Source organism: Balaenoptera musculus, chromosome 12 (genome assembly GCF_009873245.2).
Source record: "Balaenoptera musculus isolate JJ_BM4_2016_0621 chromosome 12, mBalMus1.pri.v3, whole genome shotgun sequence".
In the NCBI taxonomy this organism is placed as follows: domain Eukaryota; kingdom Metazoa; phylum Chordata; class Mammalia; order Artiodactyla; family Balaenopteridae; genus Balaenoptera; species Balaenoptera musculus.
This window is the reverse complement of record NC_045796.1, coordinates 36,931,917-36,955,012: the sequence shown is the minus strand read 5'-3', so window position 1 is coordinate 36,955,012 and position 23,096 is coordinate 36,931,917. Positions and strand designations below refer to the sequence as shown.

Here is a 23,096-nt window from a genome sequence, read left to right as displayed (position 1 = left end):
ATTTTGGAAACTAAGTAGTCATTGTCTGACAGCCTTCACTAAATGTAATGTAAATGTTTTTTCTCTATGATGCAAAAGTCATTAATATTTGTACTCAGGAATTTTGGTGAATTAGTTACCTTCTGTCTGTATCCTTCAATTTCAAAATAATTTAGTGATTTATCCAGACTTTCAGAGAGGCAAAAGAAAAAAGACTTTTAACCTGGTAGTTTATAAGTGTATTTATGATGAAATAATAAATGTTGTGTACAACATCATGTTTCTGTTCTCAGCTTTGAAGGAAAGATTATCTTGATGGTTTCTCAACTCTCCATAAAGAATCATACCTAATTGTAATTTAGACTAAAGCTTTGTGTCTCTTTGTATTGTTGTTGCTTTCCGTAGATGTTATCATTCGCTATTTCTGTCAGGGTTGGTTGCTACGAACAGCCTTGAGAGAAAACATTAGGATTCCTGATTAAAGGACTATCCTTATCTTCCCAATTTCCCTATTTATAGAAGACTTGCTCATAGTATGATATCTGTTAGTCCCTTAACAATTCAAATTTAGAGGCAGGCTAATGGAGAATAATTTAGGGCATTTCAAGGGTATAAGTCGCTTGTGGAGTTATACATAATTCTTACTTGATGACTAAGCAATAGTAAAACTGGAAAACTTGTGACTTTAATTTGTACATATTAAGTGCTGTAGCTGTACTGTGTTAAATTCTCTGAAATTGACACTGTGATTAGCCATTTCCCCCAAAGTGCTGGCTCAACTTACGTCCTGCTGCTAAAACCCTACCTGTTACAGGCAATTGTGTACCTGAGGTCCTTTATAGCAGGTGAAGGAAAAGCAAAAATATCGTTTTTCTTGGTTTATTTGTCTTCTCCATTTCAGATCATCACCGTTGAGGAGGCAAAACGCAGGAAGAGCACGTGCAGCTACTACGAAGATGAGGAGGAGGCAGCCCTGCCGATCCTGCAGCCCCGCAGTGCGCTTCTGGAGAACATGCACGTCGAGCAGGTGGGTTCTTCCTGGGGACTTAGGATGGGTGTCTCCCCAACCTTAGAACACACTTCCCACCCCTGACATTTGCTCTTCTCACTTGGGGTGAAGTATGAGCCGAGTTTTAAAGGAAGAACACCAGCAGCCTAACCAGGGCCCTTCTCTGCTTCTGAAAGGCAGCATCTCTGCCACCTTCTTGGGAGTGCGAGGACTTGGCCAGACACCTACATCCATTCCCCAAACCTGAACAAAAAGCCATTTCTTGTCTTCAAAACAATTTTTAAAGTGTCCTACTATAGTCCTAATGTATTTTTTTTTTGAATAAGAATCTGTATTAGAAGACTCCCCAGGTGATTCTTTTTTATTTTTAAATAAATTTATTTATTTATTTATTTTTGGGTGTGTTGGGTCTTCGTTTCTGTGCGAGGGCTTTCTACAGTTACGGCAAGCGGGGGCCACTCTTCATTGCGGTGCGCGGGCCTCTCACTGTCACAGCCTCTCCCGTTGCGGAGCACAGGCTCCAGACGTGCAGGCTCAGTAGTCGTGGCTCACGGGCCTAGTTGCTCTGCGGCATGTGGGATCTTCCCAGACCAGGGCTCGAACCCGTGTCCCCTGCATTGGCAGGCAGATTCTTAACCACTGCACCACCAGGGAAGCCCCGTCCTAATGTATTTTAAAAGGATCCAAATTTATCCTAATGATTATCGCAAAGTTCCGATGGTTTCAATTTATTGAGCTCAGTAAAAGTCATATAGCAAGTACACTTTACTTGCTTTATGAAAACCACCTACCACTAGGAGTAATTTTCCTTTTTCTGTACTTTTTTTTTTGTTTACTTTCTATTTTCTGAACATCTCTTACTTGAGTTTTTATGAAATACTATGTGCTTGTATTTGAACTTTAGTAAGGGACCTCTTGTACTTCCCCCATCAGTCAGTTTAGGAGCCTGAATTTCGGAGACCTTAAAGAATCATCAAGTTCAAGTCCCTCAATTTACAAATGCCATCTGTGAAGGCCCAGGAAAGCTAAGCGACTTGACCAAGCAGTTACAGGGATGGAGTTCATGCTGATTCTAGAACTATGTCAAGCATTCTTGAGGACTTTAACATTTTATATAGCCTCCTTTGTGTGTATTTTTGAAGAGATATGCATTATTGATATTTATGGCAGCCAAGTTTAAGTTAAATATTAATGTAAGTGAAAGATACAAGTGTAATGAGGACAGAGTACATCTGATTACTAGCATAAAACACCCGTGTCTTCTCGTTCTCACTTTGGTGGGAATTTACAGCTGTCAGTAGCAGCCTTTGAAGGTTTAGAAAGAACAATTCGAGAAACATGAACTGCTTGGTGAAAGTCAGGTTGAAGTGTAAACAAGAGAGCATGTGTCTAATTCATACCTCTTTATCAAGCTAGGTGCTATATCTTCAAATATATAGTGGCATAGTGACCCTTCAGGATCATCCCTGAGAGGGAATGCATGCTCTGGGGAGCATCCCTGCCAAGGGGTGATTTTCCCTTCTTGGTTTATAGTGGCAAATATTTGCTAGAGTATAGGAGAGCAATATGGAAGTAGTGTAATTATCGAGTTTGAGCCACAGGCATCTGTTTTGTGCTGCAAGTTCATGAGTGATTTGTAGGCAGACTGTGTATTTACATCTTCATCTTTGGATTCACAGCTGGCCCGACGCCTTCCAGCAAGGGTACAGGGGTATCCATGGAGACTCGTATACAGCACATTAGAGCATGGGACCAGCTTGAAAACTCTCTACCGGAAGTCAGCATCACTAGACAGTCCTGTCCTATTGGTCATCAAAGATATGGATAATCAGGTGAGGCTTGTTCCTCTTATAGAGGAAGATTTTTTTAATGAAGCTTTTCAAACCTACACAACAGTAGAGAGACTAATACAATGACCTCTCATCACTCAGATTCTACAGTTAGCAGGACTTTGCCACATGCACTTCATTCTTTCCTTTGCTGGCTTTTCTTCCCTGAAGTATTTTGAAGTAAATCCCAATTATTATGTCATTTCACCTCTACATACTTCAGAATGCATCTCTAAAAAAGAAAATGGAGCGCATCTCCAAATAGTCACATTCTAAGGAATTTTTTTCCTGTACTCATCATGGAGTAGGAAGCTATAATGATATTCTGTAACCTAAAACTGGAGAAGCTGGAAGAAAAGTCAAATCTAGATTTGGAGATAGTTGCAGAAAGAAGTTCCAGTGCCATACCAGAACTTCTTCCAGGTAGCTGAAGTAGTGCCCACCAACCCTGCCTGCATAGTTGCTGAGATGGAGAGCCAGTTAAGGCCATGGTGTGTTGTACCTGAAGGGCCCAGTTGTTATGAAACAGGAGAAAATGCTCTGGACCATTGCTTAGTGCACTTTCACCCACGTTGCTGTCAGTCTTGGAGGCACTGGTGAAATCTAGATATTACCCCCATCTCCCCTAGGCTAATAATTCTTCCCTCGGTCAGCCTGGAGTATGAGTGGAATCTGTCCAGGTTTCTTTCGTGTACCATCCAGGCAGACTTCTGCTTCACAAAAGGAAAGCATCTTTCAAGTCTGCTCTTTATTCATTTCAACTTGGTCTGTATTATAGCAAGAAGAAATTTCTTTACACTTTTAAGATGTAGGTGTCATTATTTTCTCTTCCTGGCATTTGGAAGCAGGGTTTACTTGACAACCATTTATTTATTCATCCATTCAGAAAATGTATAATGAGTGTCTGTTAGATGTGGGGCACTATTAAGCATTGGGGGGCTTGCTGAGAAGCCATATAATTGGGATCATTTTAGGGGAAATAGATTTTTGCTGTCATAATTTGTCTTGGGAAAAATTAGCAGAGAGAAGGGGGGTACTAAAGGCACTGTCTTTCTCAACTGTGATCTTTCCTGTAAGTAGGTTAAGAGTTGTGAGGAATAGTTTAGTTATTATCATTGTTAACTACTGTTATTTACTGATTGAGAACACTTTATTCAATCATAGTCCAAGCTGAATAGTAGGGAGAATCAAGTTAAAAATTTAAATAATAATAACAAAGGTTTAAAATGGAATTACTTAGGGATTTAGTGAAATGTTTGCAAAGTTAGGTGCTACTTTTTAGATGAGATAGGGCTAGATGGTTTTAGACCACACACACGTACCTGCACCATAAGTATAGATTAGTTCTATTGATTTACCAAAAGATGACTTGTTGGGGAATGTGTTGGCCTCACAGAGCAGGTTTTGATGATGCACAGTATTACTCAGCTTCCTATCAGCAGATATGTAAAGGAGGCCTGCCTATACCTGAAGATTACACTGTTTGTCTAGAGGTATAATCTTACTGGATCTGGTGCCCTGGAGGCATCTGTGTTATTTGAAGGCACCTGGACACCAACTCTGCTTTCCCCACCCCATCTACCCCTAAGGCAAGGATGCGGCTTTGCTGTGTTTGGGAACATGATAGAACAACACCTGTAAATTTATCTGGAAATGAATTATATAAAATTCTAATATAAAAGCATTACACATGCAGAATGGCAGGCATGAGGAGTTCTACAGAATCAATCCCCAGTGAAACAACCATTACTGGTGGGAATTATAAAAACAACAATCACTTAAAGTCTCTGGAAATTGCCCTAAGGGCATACAGCAAGTGAAGAACCATTTATTTAAGAAAATCTAATGAAGCCCAGTAATAATAGTGAGATTCTGTGGCATTTGAAGGCACAGCCTGCTCCCTCCCCCAACCCCTGTTCAGACAGAAGCTTCCTTCTGGGCACGTGTGGACAAGATGAGGATCCCTCAGCCGCCAGCTCCCAGGCAAAGACTATGATATGCCTCCTCTAGGGGCAGGTCCCCAGCACGTCTTATCCCCTACCCAAGATCTCTGTTTCAGAGGCTAAATTTCAGGGCTCTCTTCCTATGACCAGCCCCTTCTCAGAGGACAGTTGCTCTACCTTCTGCGTGGCAGGCCGAGAATACAGGGGTCTCTACTGCCCTTGCTCCAGCACATAGGGCAGAAGTTCCATGTCAGGTGAGCAGAGCCAAGACCAGTGGCTACTGCCCCTGCCCAGCACCCTGCTCATAAAACACGATTGTACCTTTGAGAAAAGCAGGCCACTGTCCAGCCCCCAGCTCCAGGGGAAGAGGCGGACCATAAAACATATAGCTCAGAAGCTCTCCCCAAAGGAACTGACGTTATTTAGAAGAACATGGGGAAGGTCAAGCCAAGGGGCACTCTAGAAAACAATGAAAATTTTGGTGGTAAACAACTAAGAGGAGGCTGATAGTTCCATGAAGGCAGCAAACTAAGCTGTAGACCATCTAGTTTACCAGAGAGAACCGGGGAAAGAGACAGCTAAGGAGAGCCTTCCTGGAGTCAGGATAAACTTCATAGACTGGCCACAGAAACTACCCCTGCAAAGGGGCCCAAATTTAATTGAATGAGACCATGGAGTAATTTATACCACAAAGCATTGTGGAAAATAATAGAACGATCATCAGGTAATAGAGTCCGATCTATATTAACTTAATTCCAGTGAGATATAGAAATGTTACTCCTATATTGCTCTATTACATCTTTCCACTTTTTGTGGTAATTTTGTTATATTACGTTGATATATATTACAAACTCAACAATAAATTGTTACATAGTTGTTTGTATAATTTTTATCTACTAAGAAAGCTGAGAGAAGAAAGGAGAGCAATTATACATTTATAGGTTTTGTCATATTAACCTTCCTTTTACCACTTTGGGCTATCTTCATTCATTCCCCTGGATTCCTTTGTTCTGTTACTGTCAAACATGTTAAAATTTTCGATGGTATAGACCCAACAATACCATTATTCTACAATTTCTTCCTAAGTTAATTAATAGAAATAAATAAAATGGACATTTTCTTACATAACTATAATGCTATATACCTAAAAAATTAACAGTAATTTCTTAGTATCATCATATCTCCAGTGCTTAAACAGATTTCCATGATTGCTAAGAAAATTTGTTACTGTTTTTTCCTTGTTCTTAACAGCTCTAGAGACAGGTTTTGGTATGAAGAACATGGGTTAGAAAGTTTCTAGACTTCTACTCTACCTAATTTTTAGTATTTCAAGGAGCTAGGAACTGAGTGTACTTGGTAAAGAAGAGATTCCATGATGATGATAATCCAATTTAAATTAGTTTGAAAACTTATAAGGCATTTTTCAGGTAGACTCCATTTAAAGCATTGTTTCTTGGGACTTCCCTGGTGGCGCAGTGGTTAAGACTCCATGCTCTCAATGCCAGGGGCCCGGGTTCAATCCCTGGTCAGGGAACTAAATCCCACATGCATGCCGCAACTAAGAGTTCGCATGCCAAAACTAAGGAGCCAGCGAGCTGCAACTAAGGAGCCCACATGCCGCAACTAAGACCTGGCACAAACAAATAAATAAATAAATGTTAAAAAAAAAACGCATTGTTTCTCAAGTGGGATTTGGAGAAGATATATCAGAATCACCTAGGGACATTTCCAGAATATATATTCTTGCCAGTCCTCACTCCTGCACACACTGGTCAGGATCTGAGCAGAGAACAGGAAGCTGAAGCAGTGGACATGCGTGTTCTGAAAACACTCCTCCTTCCAACCCCAATAAGAAATAATAGAAAAATCATTGATTCAGATACATCTAAACCACCTTTAAAGCCCACAGTATTATGGAATTGTTACTTTTTTCTTAAAAGCCATTTTGAACTAAGATATATTGGATCAGTCATGTTAAGGATGCAGTTTTAATAAGTATGTTGAAAACTCATTTTTACGAATCAAAGGAAAGAAAAAATTATTTTCTCCAGGGAAATCTCTGGCCACCATTTTACTTATAAAACACATCAGAGATAGGGCTTCATTCTCTCAACCACTCATTTCTGTGTGCAAGATGCATCTTGTTATTTAATGTTTCCAGTATGTCCTCTGTATTCACTAAAAGAAATTTGTCTCTATAGTGGACTTCGGAAGTCTTTTAAAACTGGAGCAATTGTTGGCCTTTGACAGATAAGTTCTCTAAGCCACTTGGGTTCTAATGAGAACTGGGGACATTTTATTTGTTTGATGGTGGTCTTTTTTATTCAGGAACTCTGATTTAGTAATGATCTTTGCTGAAAGAGATATAATGAGATCTCAGAATAGGATTGTGCTAAAATATTTCAGAAAGTCTTTTTTTTGGGAGGTTTCTGGTTGAAAGTAGATAAGGTTTCTGTTTTCTTTTGACAGGTTTTTGGAGCATACGCAACTCATCCTTTCAAGTTCAGTGATCACTATTATGGCACAGGCGAAACTTTTCTCTACACGTTTAGCCCTAACTTCAAGGTACCTAGATGAAAGAAATACCCAACTTCCTGGTGTCACAATGTCAGGAGCGTCGGTGGGGTTGGAGGTGGGGGGCTGTGGTTGGAGCAGCAGCTGTCCCATCCTGTAAGCTCCTCTGGCCTCACTCTAGCCTGGCCAGCACTTCATGACTGCAGCACAGACACTGCTTAGATTCCCTCCCCAGGCCTTGGGAACTGCTCTTTTGCATGGTCTAAGGTCAGGGAGGGGTTGCAAGTCAGAGCCAACATGTGCCTGAGAGGTCTTTCCTACCTCATAACCCCTTTGGAGATCTCATCCTGGTGTGGGAGAGGTCTGGCAGTCAGCTTCCTCAGCCAATGGGTAGTGCCCTTGCACACACACAGGTACTATGCTGATACTCCCTCTTTGCGAATTCTCCAGATTGAAATGTCTGTTCTCTGTCTTGTGTTTCTGCCCTAAGGTCTTTAAGTGGAGTGGAGAAAACTCATACTTTATCAATGGAGACATAAGTTCTTTGGAACTTGGTGTGGAGGTAAGGTTGTTGTTATTATTAATTACCACCTGACCTGAGTGAGTCTGTTTTGACCCAGGTAACTGAAACTTTGGTGTCAGGGGATTTTAACTAGCCCATGTGCTTCGATTATTTAGGACAGTGTGGTCTAACACATGACACTAAGAATTGAAGATAAAATGACTTACTTATGTCTCTCAATGAGGGACTACTGCCACCCGTCTTTTAGGAAAGATGGGTCATTTAAATGAAATAAGGAAATGTACCTTTTGTTTACAAGCAGTTTTAGGGTTTTGTCTGTCTATAGCATAAAGAAAGAAGTTGGGGCAAGGGAGGACAGAAATGTGCACATAAAATTGAAATGTTTTCACCATTTTGTTTTAATTAACCTTTTCAGGGGACGATTTGGTTTTATGCTTAGATGCTGATTTATACCATGGACGAAGCAACTCCTGCAGCACTTTTAATAATGATATTCTTTCCAAAAAGGAAGACTTCATAGTTCAAGATATCGAGGTATGGACATTTGAGTGAAATTCAGACTGCCTTAAAATACAACATTAAAAAGACTGGGTTCAATCAGGCCTGCGAAAGCTGGCTGGAAGACCAAGCCCCAGCCCAGACTGCCTCATCCCATCATAGTGCTTTCTTTCTGCCATCATCTCAGCGTGTGATCACATTGCAGAGAGATTCTGAAAGGTACATGTGGAAGGCAGACGATGAAGAAAGAAATCTGAAGTCCAGATTGTTGAAAGACTTTATACTCTCACTTCCTTCAGATCCATACAGTGAGGAATCAGAATATTTACAGATGTGAGTTGAATGCAATTTTTATTTTTGGTAACTGTGAAAAAGAAAATACTGTGGAAATATATACATTCCTTGTATATTTATCAATATAATTTTCATTACCAAAATGTACAGCATACTATTGTTTGCCATGGAAAAGTTTAGTCTCATTTAGAAAAATTCAAAGTGCGCAGCACTTAAAGGGAATATATGATTTTTAAAAACTGTTTTATTTATTATTTCTAGTATATTGTCTGAAATGTGTTGGCAGTTTTTTCTTTTAATATGTCAAATCTTGAAATAAAGAAATGTACACATTTTGTGCTATGTTTTGGCAACAAACCCATTTGATTTATATAGTTTTATATTAAATTTTTTTTGCCCTGATTGTTTAGGGTGATATGTATATGTATGTGCTGCTTAATGTCCAAATATATATATGTATACACACATATATATACACACATAATTCTGAATTTTTTAAAACTCAATACCAATGTTTATTGATTTGACTGTTGTAGGCCAGCTTTCCATTTAGTCATTCAAAAGGTACATTTTTAGTTATTTACTCAGAACATAATTGTGTAAAGAAGAATAAGCTATTTCTCTCAGTCATAAGTTGATATTTACAGAAATGTATACCTTTATGATCCTAGATTTAGAACAAACCCTGCTTTTGAAAAGAAAATGTTTTGCTTCTTATAAAATCCCGTGTTAATAACAAAAATTGTATTTTTATTGGATTTTTTTGCATAATTTTCCCCAAGTTTTTGCATTAATGAACAGGCCTCTGTTTGAAATGAGACTGTTTTAATTTCTGTATATTTTATATCAAATGAAAAAAATGTCAAATTATCCCAATTGTCATGATTTCTAGACTCTTTTGAGAAAAATCAATGCAAAGAAATGCATTCATACCAAAATTGGAATAAAAACTTGTTTTTTAATATCAACTCACTTTCACATCATAAAACACTTTTATTAAAGTTAATAATAAAGACTTGTTAAATTTTAACAAATATTATTGACTGTCAGACTTTTATGAAAGCCAAAGACTGCTAATGGAAAAAAATGTTAAATAATAGCCAAAGCTGAGAAAGTGGTCTGTCATAAGTTACATACCCCGTGATCTTTGAAGGAAAAATTAATAAAAAGTAGTGTTTATTTACCTGCATTTTAAAGAAGTAAACAGTTCTTAGAATGTTGGCCTTAAGCTGGCAGAATATTTCCTTTAGCTTATTCTCTTATTTTAGACTATTTATAAAAGAGAACAAACGAATTGCCAAGTGGCCTCCTGTCAGATCAACAGTTACTTTACTCCACCCACATTCCATGCAAGTTTAAATGAACGCTATAAAATCTTAAGTCTATAGCCTGGGTGTACTTTCACCCAAGTTCTCCTATTGAGAACTCTTGATTAACAACTTATTGGCAGTTTAACCTTAATCTGCTTGTTAAATGATGTGTTGGTATGAGATACCAGGAATGTCTCATGATGATCACGTTTACCATTTATGCCATTTGCAACCATATGCTATTAACGAAATGGTCATTTTGCATATAGTTCACTCCTACCTAGTTTAGTCCATGATACTATACTTGTGAGAGCATATCCAGATGCTGTGTTCTCTATTTAAAACAGTATTGTCCAATCAGAAATGTGTGGCCCTTTATTTATGGATATTGAATATATGTAATGCAGTGCTAGCCCAATATTTTCAATAAAGGAATTTATGCATTCAGTGTGACTTTCTTTCCTGAGGATTCATTCAACAAGTATTTATTGCATGCTAGAGCTTTTACTTGCATGAGAGAATTGATGAAATATCCAAGACTAAATAAATAAGGTCCAGTGCTCGTGTTTTTATTGCTGCCTTGGAAATTCCCTCTTTGTTCCCTGTAGCCACTCTCCTATTCTTTCATCAGTTCATGAAAACTGCTCCTGTTACAGTTACTAGAGAAAACTCTTGGCTCTGTCTAGCAGTTTCTCTGTTCTTAATCCTAGCTGTTCTTTGAATAGTGACTTTCTTTTTAACATCTCTCTCTTGACCTACTTCCTAACTTCCATGAGAGACACCTTACCTTACCCTCTGATTTTCTTTGACATCCTGTCTCCTAGCCCCTAAAGATGAAGACCTCAAACAGTGTTCATTCCTTGCCAATTCCTCAGTTCATGAGTCTACATCAAGAGATGTGGACGGGAGGGGGCAACCAAATGTCTCACCAGACTCTGTTGAAGATGATTTAGATACAACCCCATGCTACAAGCCACCAGGAACACCCTGAACTAGTGTGAGAAGTATTATTGGCCTTCATTTGATTTCCCTTTCCTTAAATCCTTTTGAAGTTTTAGAGGCATATGAAACAGGACTAATAAAAGAAGTACTTGCCTTTTGAGGAAGGCAATAAGAATCTCTTAAACCAGAAAGGGAAGCTGAGATTCATGTTCTTCTTAGGATGCCTAACCTATTTTTACCAGTATAATCAGATAAAGGTACGGAGGTCAGAAACCAAAGGAAGTTCCAGAAACTAAACAGCTGTACTGGCCCTTTGTGCAAGTATTAAAGGTACCTTTGACTACTTCCTTCTGCCCAGTCAGGTCACACACTCCTCATTCAGGGTAAGCCCTAACCTCAGAGCATCGCATCCTCCTACCTCCTTGCCTATGACCATTATCCACAGTGATCTGCCAACAAAAGGTATCTTAACTGAAAAAATGACTTTACAATTCACACCAAAATCTAAAATCCTACTGCCTCCACCCTTCTACTTCAGATCTCTAGTGGTTCAGAATAAAAACCAGACAGAGACTCCATGGTATGGTCAAGCAAGCATCCAAATGGTGTTTTTTGATAGAATATCTTTGGAGACCTATTTATTTTCTAGATCAGTGCTGCTCAACAGAACATTCTACTCTGATAGAACTGTTCCATGAATGTGCGTTGTCCTTTACGGTCGCCACTAGCTTACCATACTGGTGTTGAACACTTGAAAAGTGACTTGGATGACTGAGGAGCTGAATTTTTTATTTTATTCACTTAACCTTATTAATTTTATTTAATCTTAAACTTTTAAGTTTAGCCACATGTGGCCAGTGGCTGCCATGTTGAACAGCACAACTTGAGATCAAGATTTGGCACAGCCAAATCGTTATGTCATCAGCAATGAACTCAGACTGTTACTCCCTCACCACAGAGAACCTTTAGTTCTCGGTACTTTGATTTGTCCCTGCCATTATGGATCCTTACAAAACGTGGTACCACCTAAAGTAACATTGTATCTCACTGCTTAGGTTGTCAACTAATAAAGTGACCAGAGGGTTCAGTTCCCTGATCACACTGAAAACTTAGATCTCTATAGGATTACTGATCCTCGTCTTCAATGAAAAATAATGAAAAACCTCTCCCAGTGCCCAGGCCTTGTCTCAAATAAACATTTCCTGCCTTGGCCATCAGTATGTGTTTTGTTGCCATACTGGACATTCTACTGCCATGGCAGTCCTATAGGAGCCATACCCCTCACCAGGCACCCATCACAATCACAATGAGCCACAGGAAGGAAAAACAATTCATTCCTTACACAGAATTGTGCAACCAGTTTCAGAATCATCAAGGAATAATGAACTGCCCAAAATGCCTCAAACAGTTCTAGTCAGTAACCAATCTTCCTTATTAAGCTTGCCAGCTGGGATGCCCAATGGCCACATGCACACCCAGAGAACCTGACTGCCTGTGGAGAAAGTTTTCAATATCAGCCTGTTAGAATGAAGGGCAATCAAAAGGCATAAGAAAAGAGACGATTAGATAATCTTGGTGTCCTATTTCCCTATCAACAAAAGCCCGTCATTTCATCAACCACTCCACTTCTAGGGTTACAAAAAGTAACCTTGATCTAGCTTAATATAACTCTGAGGTTACACTGAGGAATATGCTAAACAAGAAACACCTACAAGAAACATTCACATTCAACAAACTTGGATGATAAGGCATGTCTTCTCATGTCTCTGCAGCTAAAAAATCCTCCTTACCCTGACATATTTTGAAAACATGGGAATTCAGCCAATCAATTCAGCCTTTAATCCCCACAGCAGTCCATGGTTTAACCACAATCTCTACAGGCTGGTGGATCAGCCACAATTTACCTAACAGCTGACTGAGATCAGCCCTTCCATCTTTGAAGATTCCAATTAACAGTAAGAATATTTCTACAAAGATACGCTGTGTTGAGGTACTGTGTTGACCTTGAGAGCTGTTAAAAGGCCCCATTATTACTCCATACCCAGCAAGGCCTAGTCTTGTTCTCTTACAGCATTTGTTTCCCTCTTAGATCCTCCAAAGGGTCAGAAAAGTGGGTAGGTTTGACCTGGGGTGTCCCAAGGAGAGGTGGGGGGTATATGACATATGTCCCTCTCAGCAGATCATACAACCAGATCACCCAGGTAGAACTCAAAGCTTCTAAAGACTTCGAAAGGCAACAAAACATGGATTAAGGCATGGATTCTCTAGAGCCAGACAGTCTGGGTTTGAATCTCAGCTCTAGAGCTTACTAGCTATGTGACCTTGGTTAAGTAGTTTAACCTCTATGTGCCTCATTTTCCTGATCTCCATTATGGGGATAATAATAACCACCCCATGATTGTATCATGATTAGAGCACTTAAAATAGTGTCTGACGTAAAGTAAGCACTGCTAAGGGTTAGATAAATAAATTAGTGAAGAAATACTTCCCTTGAATGGAGGAATCAACTAATGATGTGAGAGTTGCAAAGGAAAGTTCATCTTCTAAGATAGCAACTTAGTTATGAAAACTACTTTCAGACATATTCAATGGTTCCCATTTGCTATTTAGAATTTTTAAACTGAGGTTTTGTTTCTTTCTTTAATTATAAAAGTAATACGTGTTCATGGTAAAGTTTTCAAACAGTACAGAGGGAATTCAGTAAAAGACAAACATTTCCTCCCCTATATGCCCAGAGGTAACAACCACAAAAGTTCCTTGTGTTTCCTTCTAGGGCATTTCTATGCATATATCCTTATTTATATCTTCTTCATATAAACAGAAGCATACTATGCACATTGTTCTTTAGTTGTCTTTCTGATTTAACAATATACTATGAACAGCATTTTTTATCGATATAGGTAGACTTACCTCATTATTCATTGCATGGATCTGTCATTGTTTAAACAGTTCTTCACTAATGGATTTTTTTTGGCTATTACAAATAATTCTTAGTGAACATCCTTGCATATAGAACTTTGTGCATTATGAATTTGTATATTTGTAAGATAACTTATAGCAGTGAGTCAGAGTATATGTACTTTTTATATTAAAAGATATTAATTACTCCTCCATAAAAGTTATACTAGTTTACACCAACTGTGTATGAGTATGCCAGTTAGTTACCTCACACTCTAATATTGGTTATACTGATCTCTTTTTAATCTTTGCTGAATGTTATCTTAAGTTTCATATTCTAATTATGAATGATGTTGAACATCTTCCCACATGTATTGGCCAGATTTGTGTCTTTTTTCCTGAATATTTTGTCCGAGTCCTTTATCCATTTTTCTATTGAGTTATTCGTCATCTTACTGATTTGTAAGATTTCTTTTGTATATTCACAAAATTAGCCCTTTGTCATAAACATAGATGACAAAATATAGCAAATATTTCGCTCAGTTTATATTTTTGAAATACATGCATTTTTTTTTTTTAAACTTTATGTTTATGTAAGGAGTGAAGTTTTAGACATAAATATATTCTTCTTTAATTGTATTTTAAATTGCTAATAATTCATTTCTTTTACTATTTTAATTTATTTATTTTTTATTTTTGGCTGTGTTGGGTCTTCGTTTCTGTGCGAGGGCTTTCTCTAGTTGTGGCAAGCGGGGGCCACTCTTCATCGCGGTGCACAGGCCTCTCACTGTCGCGGCCTCTCCCGTTGCGGAGCACAAGCTCCAGACGCGCAGGCTCAGTAGTTGTGGCTCACGGGCCTAGTTGCTCCGCGGCATGTGGGATCTTCCCAGACCAGGGCTCGAACCCGTGTCCCCTGCATTGGCAGGCAGATTCTCAACCGCTGCGCCACCAGGGAAGCCCCTGAAATACATGCATTTTTAATACATGAGAAGTTAATTACAATTTCTTTGTAGTCATATTCATCATTCATTCCTGATAAAATTTCTGGACCATAATTTTTTAGATCAAGTCAAGTTTATTCAGCATGATTTTCACTCTTTATTTAAACCTCTCCCAATAGAATGTATTAACACATCCTCACTTTATCTAAAATGCATCCTCTTGTTTATTCTATGCTTAATTACACCATCCCCCATACTTCAGAACATTTAGAAGTAACCACCTCCAAGGTCAACTTCACTTTGCACTGGCCTGTAATCATCCCATTAACACATGTCAACATCTTCAGGAAAGGTCTTGGGACAAGATCTGAATATCCATCTAAAGTACCATCCTCCAGTGAGTTAGCTAGAGCTGAGCAAGATTGATGGACGACTTCTAAACCTCCAAACCCTGCAACAACGCCTTGCTGAGAAACAAATGATGTATTAACAATAATAATATGAAGAGGAGAATGAGGAAGACAGGTAACATTTATTTATCATGACTTTCACCCTCCTTTTTATATGAATTTATCATATTTGATCCTCAAATTGAATATAGTGTAATTATTATCTCTGTGTTAGAGATGAGTAAACTGATTCTTCAGGAGGTTAGGTAACTTGCCTGAAGTCACAGGGTTCATGAGGGTTAAAGCCAGGATATGTATAGTTATGACTGACCCCAGAGCTGAGCTCTTAACCACAACAGTATGCTGACCATTGTGTAGTCTCTACATCTCCACCACAAGGTTACCCACACTCTGCTTAACCACCTCAGGCTCCAAGATCCATAGTTTTCCACTCTGGAAAGACAGCTCTTTAATGGCTGGGAGGTCCTCTGTGGCTAATGACGTCTTATGCACCCCTATAGCCCCAGTGCTTGGCAGGGTGCACGGCACCTAGGAGGCATTTGATAAATGTTTGTCACTGAGCAAAGTGCATAACTAAAGGAAATGAACCCCAGAGAATTTGAATTTGAATTTGCCCAGCATTGCACAGCTCAGCAGAAGAACCTGGGAATAAAACAAAGGTTCTGGATTCCTGGCTCTCCTCCCCTCCCTGCTATATAGTGCTTAGTCACAAGTTTACAAGCATTATTCTTAAGACTGTGAGGCAGGAAGAAATGATTCTTCCTCTAGCTGTTCAAGTTCTGTCCTTTGGGTCTTAGGGGTATTAAGTAAAGACTGAGGAAGAGATTTCTGGGGGGTAGGGTGGTGGTGGTGGTGGTGTGTGTGGATGCTTCCTGGGAAACGAATTCCTTCATTTTCAGATCTCTTGGTTACTGGCATTCTGAAAAGTGTAGACTGAAGGGAAGTTCCAGGCCTCAGGGCTAATTTAGGGCATTGAAAGTGAGTCACATTCTGTTTCCACATGTGAAATCTAGAAAATAGTTCAGAAGACCATTTTAGGAATATCAAACTATCCAGTGAGCTTGCACTTTTGTGATAAGGTTGAAAGAGTGCAAAGGCATATGATAAACAGGATTCTCCAGTTCTAACTCATTGTGTTGATTTTGGAAGAAAGATTAAATCAGGCAGAAAAATCAAGGACATTTTATGTGGAGCATTTTTCATAAAATAATAATCTAGGCAAGTGTGTGGTACTGTGTAAGCATGAAGTAAATGTCAGCTAGATCCTGGAACCTCCACTTATCAGCAAGTTATCAATACTTAAACTCTCTGTGCCTCAGGTTCCTCATCTGTAAAATGAAAGCAATACTACCTTCCTCAAAGAGATGTTAGGAGAATTAAATGGATTAATAGATGTAAAATGTCATTATACTATTCAATATATACAGTTACTTGTTAGAGATGTGCTTTTTTCTTTTCCCTTCAACATTGTTTCTAAGATTTTTTCATGTTGTTATTGCTGCTATATTTCATTTGTGTGTGGGTTTAACATTCTTCTGTGTGAATGTACCAATATACCACTATTTAATCCATTCTCCTGTCAGTGCACAGAGTTGCTTGCAGTTTTGTCTGGCTCTAACCATTGTCCTGAGGCCCATGAGAAAGAGCTTCACTGGGATGGAACAGCTGGTCCATGGAGTATGTATTTGGCTTTACAAGATAACCCCTCGATGTTTCACAAAGTGATTGTACCATTTACATGCCTATTAGAATATTCTGTCTAACATCTGATATTGTTAGATTTCTTAGTTTTTGCCAATTTCAAGAATGTGCAATGTTATTTCATTGTAGTTCTAATTTGTATTTCCCTGACTATTAATGAGGATGAGCATCTGTTAATGTATTTCTTAGCCATTTATGTTTTCTCCTTTGTGAGATGTCTTATTCACATCTTATGCCTATTTCTTCTAGTCTGTCTTCTGGGAAGCGGTCACACAAAATCCTTGTTGTTACTACCTTAAGAATAACAGACATTAGTCAGTCTGTTAATCCCATTTACCTTTGATAAGGAGGACAAATAGATAACATGATGGTATCAGAGGTCCTCAGGCCCTACAAGGGTATTTTCTCAAGCATCTCCCTTAAGTGGGCAATATCTAGGGAGAGAGGTGAAAAAATATTTGATTTGTGTTTTGCTTTGCAGATTTAGGCATATATTGGCACTTATTAATTTGATTATGTGATTTTTTTTGTTTTAGAAGCAGCATCAAGCAGTTTATTTGTAATGATATTGGGTTGGCCAAAAAGTTCATTCGGGTTTTTCAAAACCCAAATGAACTTTTTGGCCAATCCAAATAGTAAATATTTATTGAGCGCTTATGCATCAGGTACTCTCCTAAGCACTCTACATATCTTATCGCAATTAATCTTTACAATAACTTGTGACGGTCATGAGATAAGTACTCTATTATTATTTCCCAATTGAGGAAACGGAAGCCCTGAAAAATTAATGACTTACCTAAGGTGGAATCACTACTAAATGGTAGAAATTGAGGGAGTCTGACTCCCCAGCCCATGTCTTTAACCAATTAGATAACCATAGGCGATAGCAAGTTAGTGGCAGTACAGCAAAAATAGAGGGAGGGCATGGTGGGTGCCCAGAAGCAATTCTGGGAAATGATGGGCTTTTGGGGTTTATGCTGTGTAGGGAAGGAAGTGAAGGTAGGAATGCAACAGAAAGCATTGAAGAAAGATCAAGAACAGAAATTACTAAGAAGTCAGGAAGTTGCTAGGACAGGTGCTTTCAGAGGTGTGAAGAGTCATTAAAGCTTAGGTTTTCAGGGCATCTGGGTAAATGTCAAGTTAGGATTTTGCCACAGGAATGAGTTGTGTTAAAGAGGAATGGAGGCAAAGGGCACTGGAATCCCTTTGTGTGATTGAGAAGCTATGAGTCACGGACGCTGAGGTTGTCTGAGATAACGTGGGAGTCTGGCAGCATTTGTGGGCCAGGTCCTGAAGCTCTCTGTGAATCTGGGGGAGTGACCAAGAAGCTGGTGCACGACGTGATTATGCTTCGTGCTATAGCGTGACACTCGAAAGGGCGCAGAGGGTGGGGAGCTGCATACAGGTGGGAATGGGATCCCCTGGACTGGCAGTTAGAAGCCAGAGAATGCCAGCACTGCTTCCAAAGCTCTCTCAGCATGCTGGAAGGTGGGGAGAAAAAGCAGTTTTTGTTTGTCAATGCTCAAGGGAAGTGATATCCTTGGGGGAATGCCAGGTTTCAGTTAAGGCAAGAAGGTGACGGTATGGTTCTGTGAGGAAGCTGAGGATACAGATTAGGGTGCTTACAAAGAAACTGTGGCTTTTAAAGTGGAAAGAGATTCAAAGAGGTCAGAGATGGAAAAACGTTAGGGGAAAAAGAAGCATAAGACACTTTGGGTATCAGTTAAGAAAAATTAAAAAAAATTTTTAACAAGAAAAAGAATGAATGGTGAAGATGAGACTTATTGGCCTTGAGATTACGAAAAAATACAGGTGTGAATTTGACAAGAAAATTTACATTACCTTCAAGAGAATGGAGACGGGCTGATTTACGTGGTAGCTGTTTTCTATTGATTTGAGGGAGAAGGGAAGTGCCTCTGGTCTGGTTCCACTAAAGGTCTGAATCCCTCTGTCATCCACCAACTAAATGATCGTGAGTAGGCTGATTCATCTTCCTATGTCTCATTTTCTCCATTTCTACAACAGGGGTAATAAAATCTACTTCTCTGATTTGTCATGAGAATCATATTAATTTACATACATGAAAGTGCCTTAGAAAATTGCAAAATGCCAGACAAAGGTAAGGGAGTACTATTATGGTGTTAGTCACATCAAACTTTGTTTATGCTGAATTCTTTATCAGAAATGCAAAGTCTAAGTGTAATCTTATTTCTGATAAAAGTAGAAATTATTTTCAATGCTTTGAAGACATGGCTCTCAGGAAAGTATTATGAAAAAAAGCAGAAGTGTCTGCATTATATTCTGTGGGCAAGTAAACAAAATAACTTACCAGGGAAACAGCAGGAATGGGAAAGTTGCTATAAGGAGAGGGGATTTTTTTTTTCTTTTATCATTCTCTCCATTACAAATAATTTACACAGTTTCCACTTCAGAACAACAAATCAGGACTTCCCTTAAAGTCCTTCAGCAAAGCTCAAACAGTCACAAGTCGGGACTCTGGGCCACTTGCCAGTATTTGTTCAAAGAGAGCTCTAAATAAGGCAGTTTAATAATCGGAAACTGGAAATTTCCCTCCTTTCCCACACACAAGCACTCCTTCCTCCCCTTCTTTTGCCTGTTAGACATCTCACTCACTCCAACAGATGGAGGCCAAAATCATGCAGTACTTAGTACCAAGCAACAGCCACTCTAGCCTTAAGTATTTCCTTTTTATACTGTTTTTCTTAAGGAGAGGGAAATGTGTCCACACTTTTCTTTTACCTTCAGAATAATCTAAAATTCTTGAGACACTGGTGAAACAGCAAAAAGTTATTCCTATTTACTAAATATAAGCCAGAGAAGGTTTTTGTATTTGTGTTCAGGAAATTTCTATTTAGGATGTGGAAAAGGGGTGTTACTGTCGAGATGATACTTTATAAGATTAAGACAAACTCACCAACACACTTTCCATATCCTCACCGCAAAATGGACTAAATACTGCACTGTATCAGACATATGGTTGTAGTAGCTCCACTGTCTGTCTCTCCCCAAAACACCAAGAAATCTGCCTAAAAATGCTTCATGGCTTTTGACATCAGAGTTGAACAACTCAAAAATTTGTAGAATGAGATTATTTATGAAACAGAGAATGATTAAAGGAAATGAAGTTTATTTGGAATCCTGAATTTTAAAAATCTGTTAAAATGTTTTCCTTATGACAAAAGTACTATATTTTCATTGTTGAAGACCTAAAATATACAGGTAAACCAAAAAAAGGAAAAACATCAAGACATAATTTACCCATCCAGAGATCACAATGCAAATATATTTGGTATGTATTCTTTCAGGCATTTTTCTTACAAATTCGTATGTATATTTAATAAACATGACTCATACTAGACATATCTGAACACATGTACACGTCAAAGTACCATGATTTAAGAGCACTGGTTCCCGTTAGACTGCTTGGGCTGGGGTCTCCGCTCTGTCACTGACTAATGGGATGATATTGGGCTGCATGAGATCACCAAAGGAGTGAGTATAGCTAAAGAGAAGAGTATTATAAAAATTGTATATGTTAAATATGTACAGCTTTTTATGTGTGAGTGGGAAGGAGAGAGAGAAGGAGGGAGAGAGAGACAGAAAAACCTAGGACCAAAGCCCATTAGTGATGAGAGAGGTTTGGAAGAAGCAGAAGCAGCCAAGGAGACTGGAGAAGGAACAACCAATCAAGTAGGAGGAAAGCTGAAAGTGTGGTGTCCTGGAAAACAAGAGGAAAAAAAAGTTTTTTCAAGAGGAAGATAATAACCAACTTTTGCTGAAAAGATGAGCACTGAGAAGAGACAATTAGATTTGGTGACATGGAGGTCATTGGTCACCTTGACAGAATAGTTTGGACGGGATGATGGCAGTGAAAGCTTGATGGGAGACAGTGTGAGAGACGAGGGGGAGAGGGATTGGGAAGCGTACAGTCAACTTTTGGGGGGGAGTTTGGTTGCAAAGGAGAGCAGAGAAATGGATCAGTAAGCGATGAGGAAAGCCAGACAAATAAAGGCTTGTTTTAGTATGGTATGATGTTCAGAGTTGGCTCTTAATAAATGTTTGCTACTGATAACAGTAATGTGACTTACATTCATGTTGTATGTTATTTTCAATATTGGTTATTTTTATTGAAGTGTAGTTAATTTACAAGGTGTTGGTTTCAAGTGTGCAACAGAGTGCTTCAGATATATATATATCTCTCTCTCTCTCAGGGAAAGATAAAAAACTTAGCCCATGTCTTCACAGATGGTAAGTTGTACAGCTGTCTAACTCCAGAGCCTGCTCTGAAGCAGGGGTGCTACTGGCCCATATGGTGACCTTTTGAAATTAGAAAAGAGCACTCCATTTCGCAAATAAAATTTAAAATTAGTTTATTGTCACACAACTCAAATTGCTGTTTCTCAGGGGAGCTATCCAGAACCCCACCTGGTAGCAGCTCTGTCTGTGCACACACAATGCCTATATTTTTGCCTGTTCCCACACCAGGACATATACTCCAGACAATTTTCAAATACTTTGTTTTGCTCCTCCCACTTCCATGGTAGGGAACTATATCAAGTCCAGGGTTTGGGAATGGGAAGCAAGTTTTTGAAAGTAACAGGTAAGTGAGCAAAGCAATCGCAGGTATCACCAGGGACATCGTCAGGACAGGTGCGACTCCCCCTATGTCCACAGCAGCACTATTCACAACAGCCAAGACATGGAAACAACCTAAATGTTCACTGACAGATGAATGAATAAAGAGGATATGGTACATATATACAATAGAATACTACTCAGCCATAAAAAATAATGAAATAATGACATTTGCAGCAACTAGAGATGATCATACTAAGTAATTCAGAAAGTGAAAGACAAATACTATATGATATCACTTATATGTGGAATCTAAAATATGACACAAAGAACTTATCTACAAAACAGGAACAGACTTACAAGACATAAGAGAACAGACTTGTGGTTGCCAAGTGGGGGAGGGGTGGATTGGGAGTTCCGGATTAGCAGATGCAAACTATTACAAAGAGAATGGATAAACAAGGTCCTACTGTATAGCACAGGAAACTATATTCAATTTCCTGTGACAAACTATAATGGAAAAGAATATGAAAAAGAATGTACATACATGCATAACTGCGTCACTATGCTATGCAGCAGAAATTAACACAACATTGTAAATCAACTATACTTCAATAAAATAAATTTAAAAAAACAAAAATGCTTCATTTCAGGAAGGTTCATAGAAAGGGCTTTTTGACAAGTACAAGTTTCTGATAACTTTCATATCATACCGCTGAACTGGGTAAACCAGATGGCTCTATAAAACTATTAATTACATGGGATTGAGGAAACTGATGGATATGGCTATAATTTTTCGGTCTCGCCTGAGATATTACTGGTTTTTATTCTGTGTCCTCCTGATACAAGGAAACCCTTCCCCTCAAGCTAATAATGATTTATAGCAGTTTGGTAAATTACACCCCTAAGTAGAATTGAAACATTTATATTTTCTCTCTACCTGAACCCTCCAGAAATTGGAAACTCAGAGGGTCCCAGAAACTTTATCCAATATATAAGGAAGGCCACCTCCAAACAAATGCAAGAGTTTCAAGGTATTTTGGGGGGAACCTCAAAAAGGGAGGAATTCATCCAAATCTGTTAGGCAAAATCTGTGATAATCCCTTGGCATGGCTTTCCTGGCCCTGAGAGGCCTTTTAAAAGTTTAGTCTGAGACTCCTTATGAAAAGTTATAAAGAGTCCAAGCACCTGGGTTGGTAACACACGGTTTTTGCCTGAGTGGCAGAAAACTCAAGGAGGAAAACTAGTTAGAAGGATATCGCAGTGGTCCAGGTGAGGCATAATGAGCCACAGGCAGTAAAGTTCCGGAATATTTCAGACTATAAACTACAGGATTCCGCCTTACCCGTGTATGAAGAATGAGATAAAGCGCGCTATTCTGATCTAGCTGGTGCTGTTAACAACAACAACAATTAAAGACAGATGGGAAGTTCAGTTTCACATTTTGAGCTTAGCACCTAAAATTATCATAGCTGAAAATGCGTACGCAAAGCATCAAATATGATCTTGTTGAAAACAAAGTTCTAGAAATTTTGTTCATTCTCTTAAAATCTACGAACTTGTAAGCTTAAAAAATTAAACTTTAAAAACTTTTTTTTAAGACATCGTTATACACTCTTGGGGCACCTTACATTACAGGCTTCAGGGAAACGACGTTCAGTACCGTCAACAGGTTCCATTCCGCCCCGAGGACAGGACGCTCCCGTGAC

At 38.8% G+C, this 23,096-nt stretch overlaps 1 protein-coding gene and 1 long non-coding RNA gene across 7 annotated transcripts in view; one reads left to right on the top strand and one right to left on the bottom strand.

Moving 5' to 3' along the window:
- The window catches only part of NCOA7 (nuclear receptor coactivator 7), a 152,826-nt gene extending 142,483 nt beyond the window's left edge, over nucleotides 1–10,343 (top strand). For all 6 annotated transcript variants that reach the window (XM_036871527.1, XM_036871526.1, XM_036871525.1 and 3 more), the window contains 5 exons: nucleotides 881–1,006; nucleotides 2,668–2,820; nucleotides 7,230–7,325; nucleotides 7,765–7,836; nucleotides 8,212–10,343. In XM_036871527.1, the coding sequence (XP_036727422.1) occupies nucleotides 881–1,006; nucleotides 2,668–2,820; nucleotides 7,230–7,325; nucleotides 7,765–7,836; nucleotides 8,212–8,349 (585 nt within the window). In that variant the 3' untranslated portion in view covers nucleotides 8,350–10,343. The remainder of the gene's footprint in view (nucleotides 1–880; nucleotides 1,007–2,667; nucleotides 2,821–7,229; nucleotides 7,326–7,764; nucleotides 7,837–8,211) is intronic.
- Nucleotides 10,344–17,128: 6,785 nt separating this feature from the next.
- On the bottom strand, nucleotides 17,129–23,077 carry LOC118905148. Its single transcript, XR_005022171.1, has 3 exons — nucleotides 23,019–23,077; nucleotides 18,634–18,807; nucleotides 17,129–17,225 (listed from the first exon to the last, which is right to left on the bottom strand). It is a non-coding gene; the product is annotated as an uncharacterized LOC118905148 (long non-coding RNA).
- Between the last annotated feature and the right edge of the window lie 19 nt (nucleotides 23,078–23,096).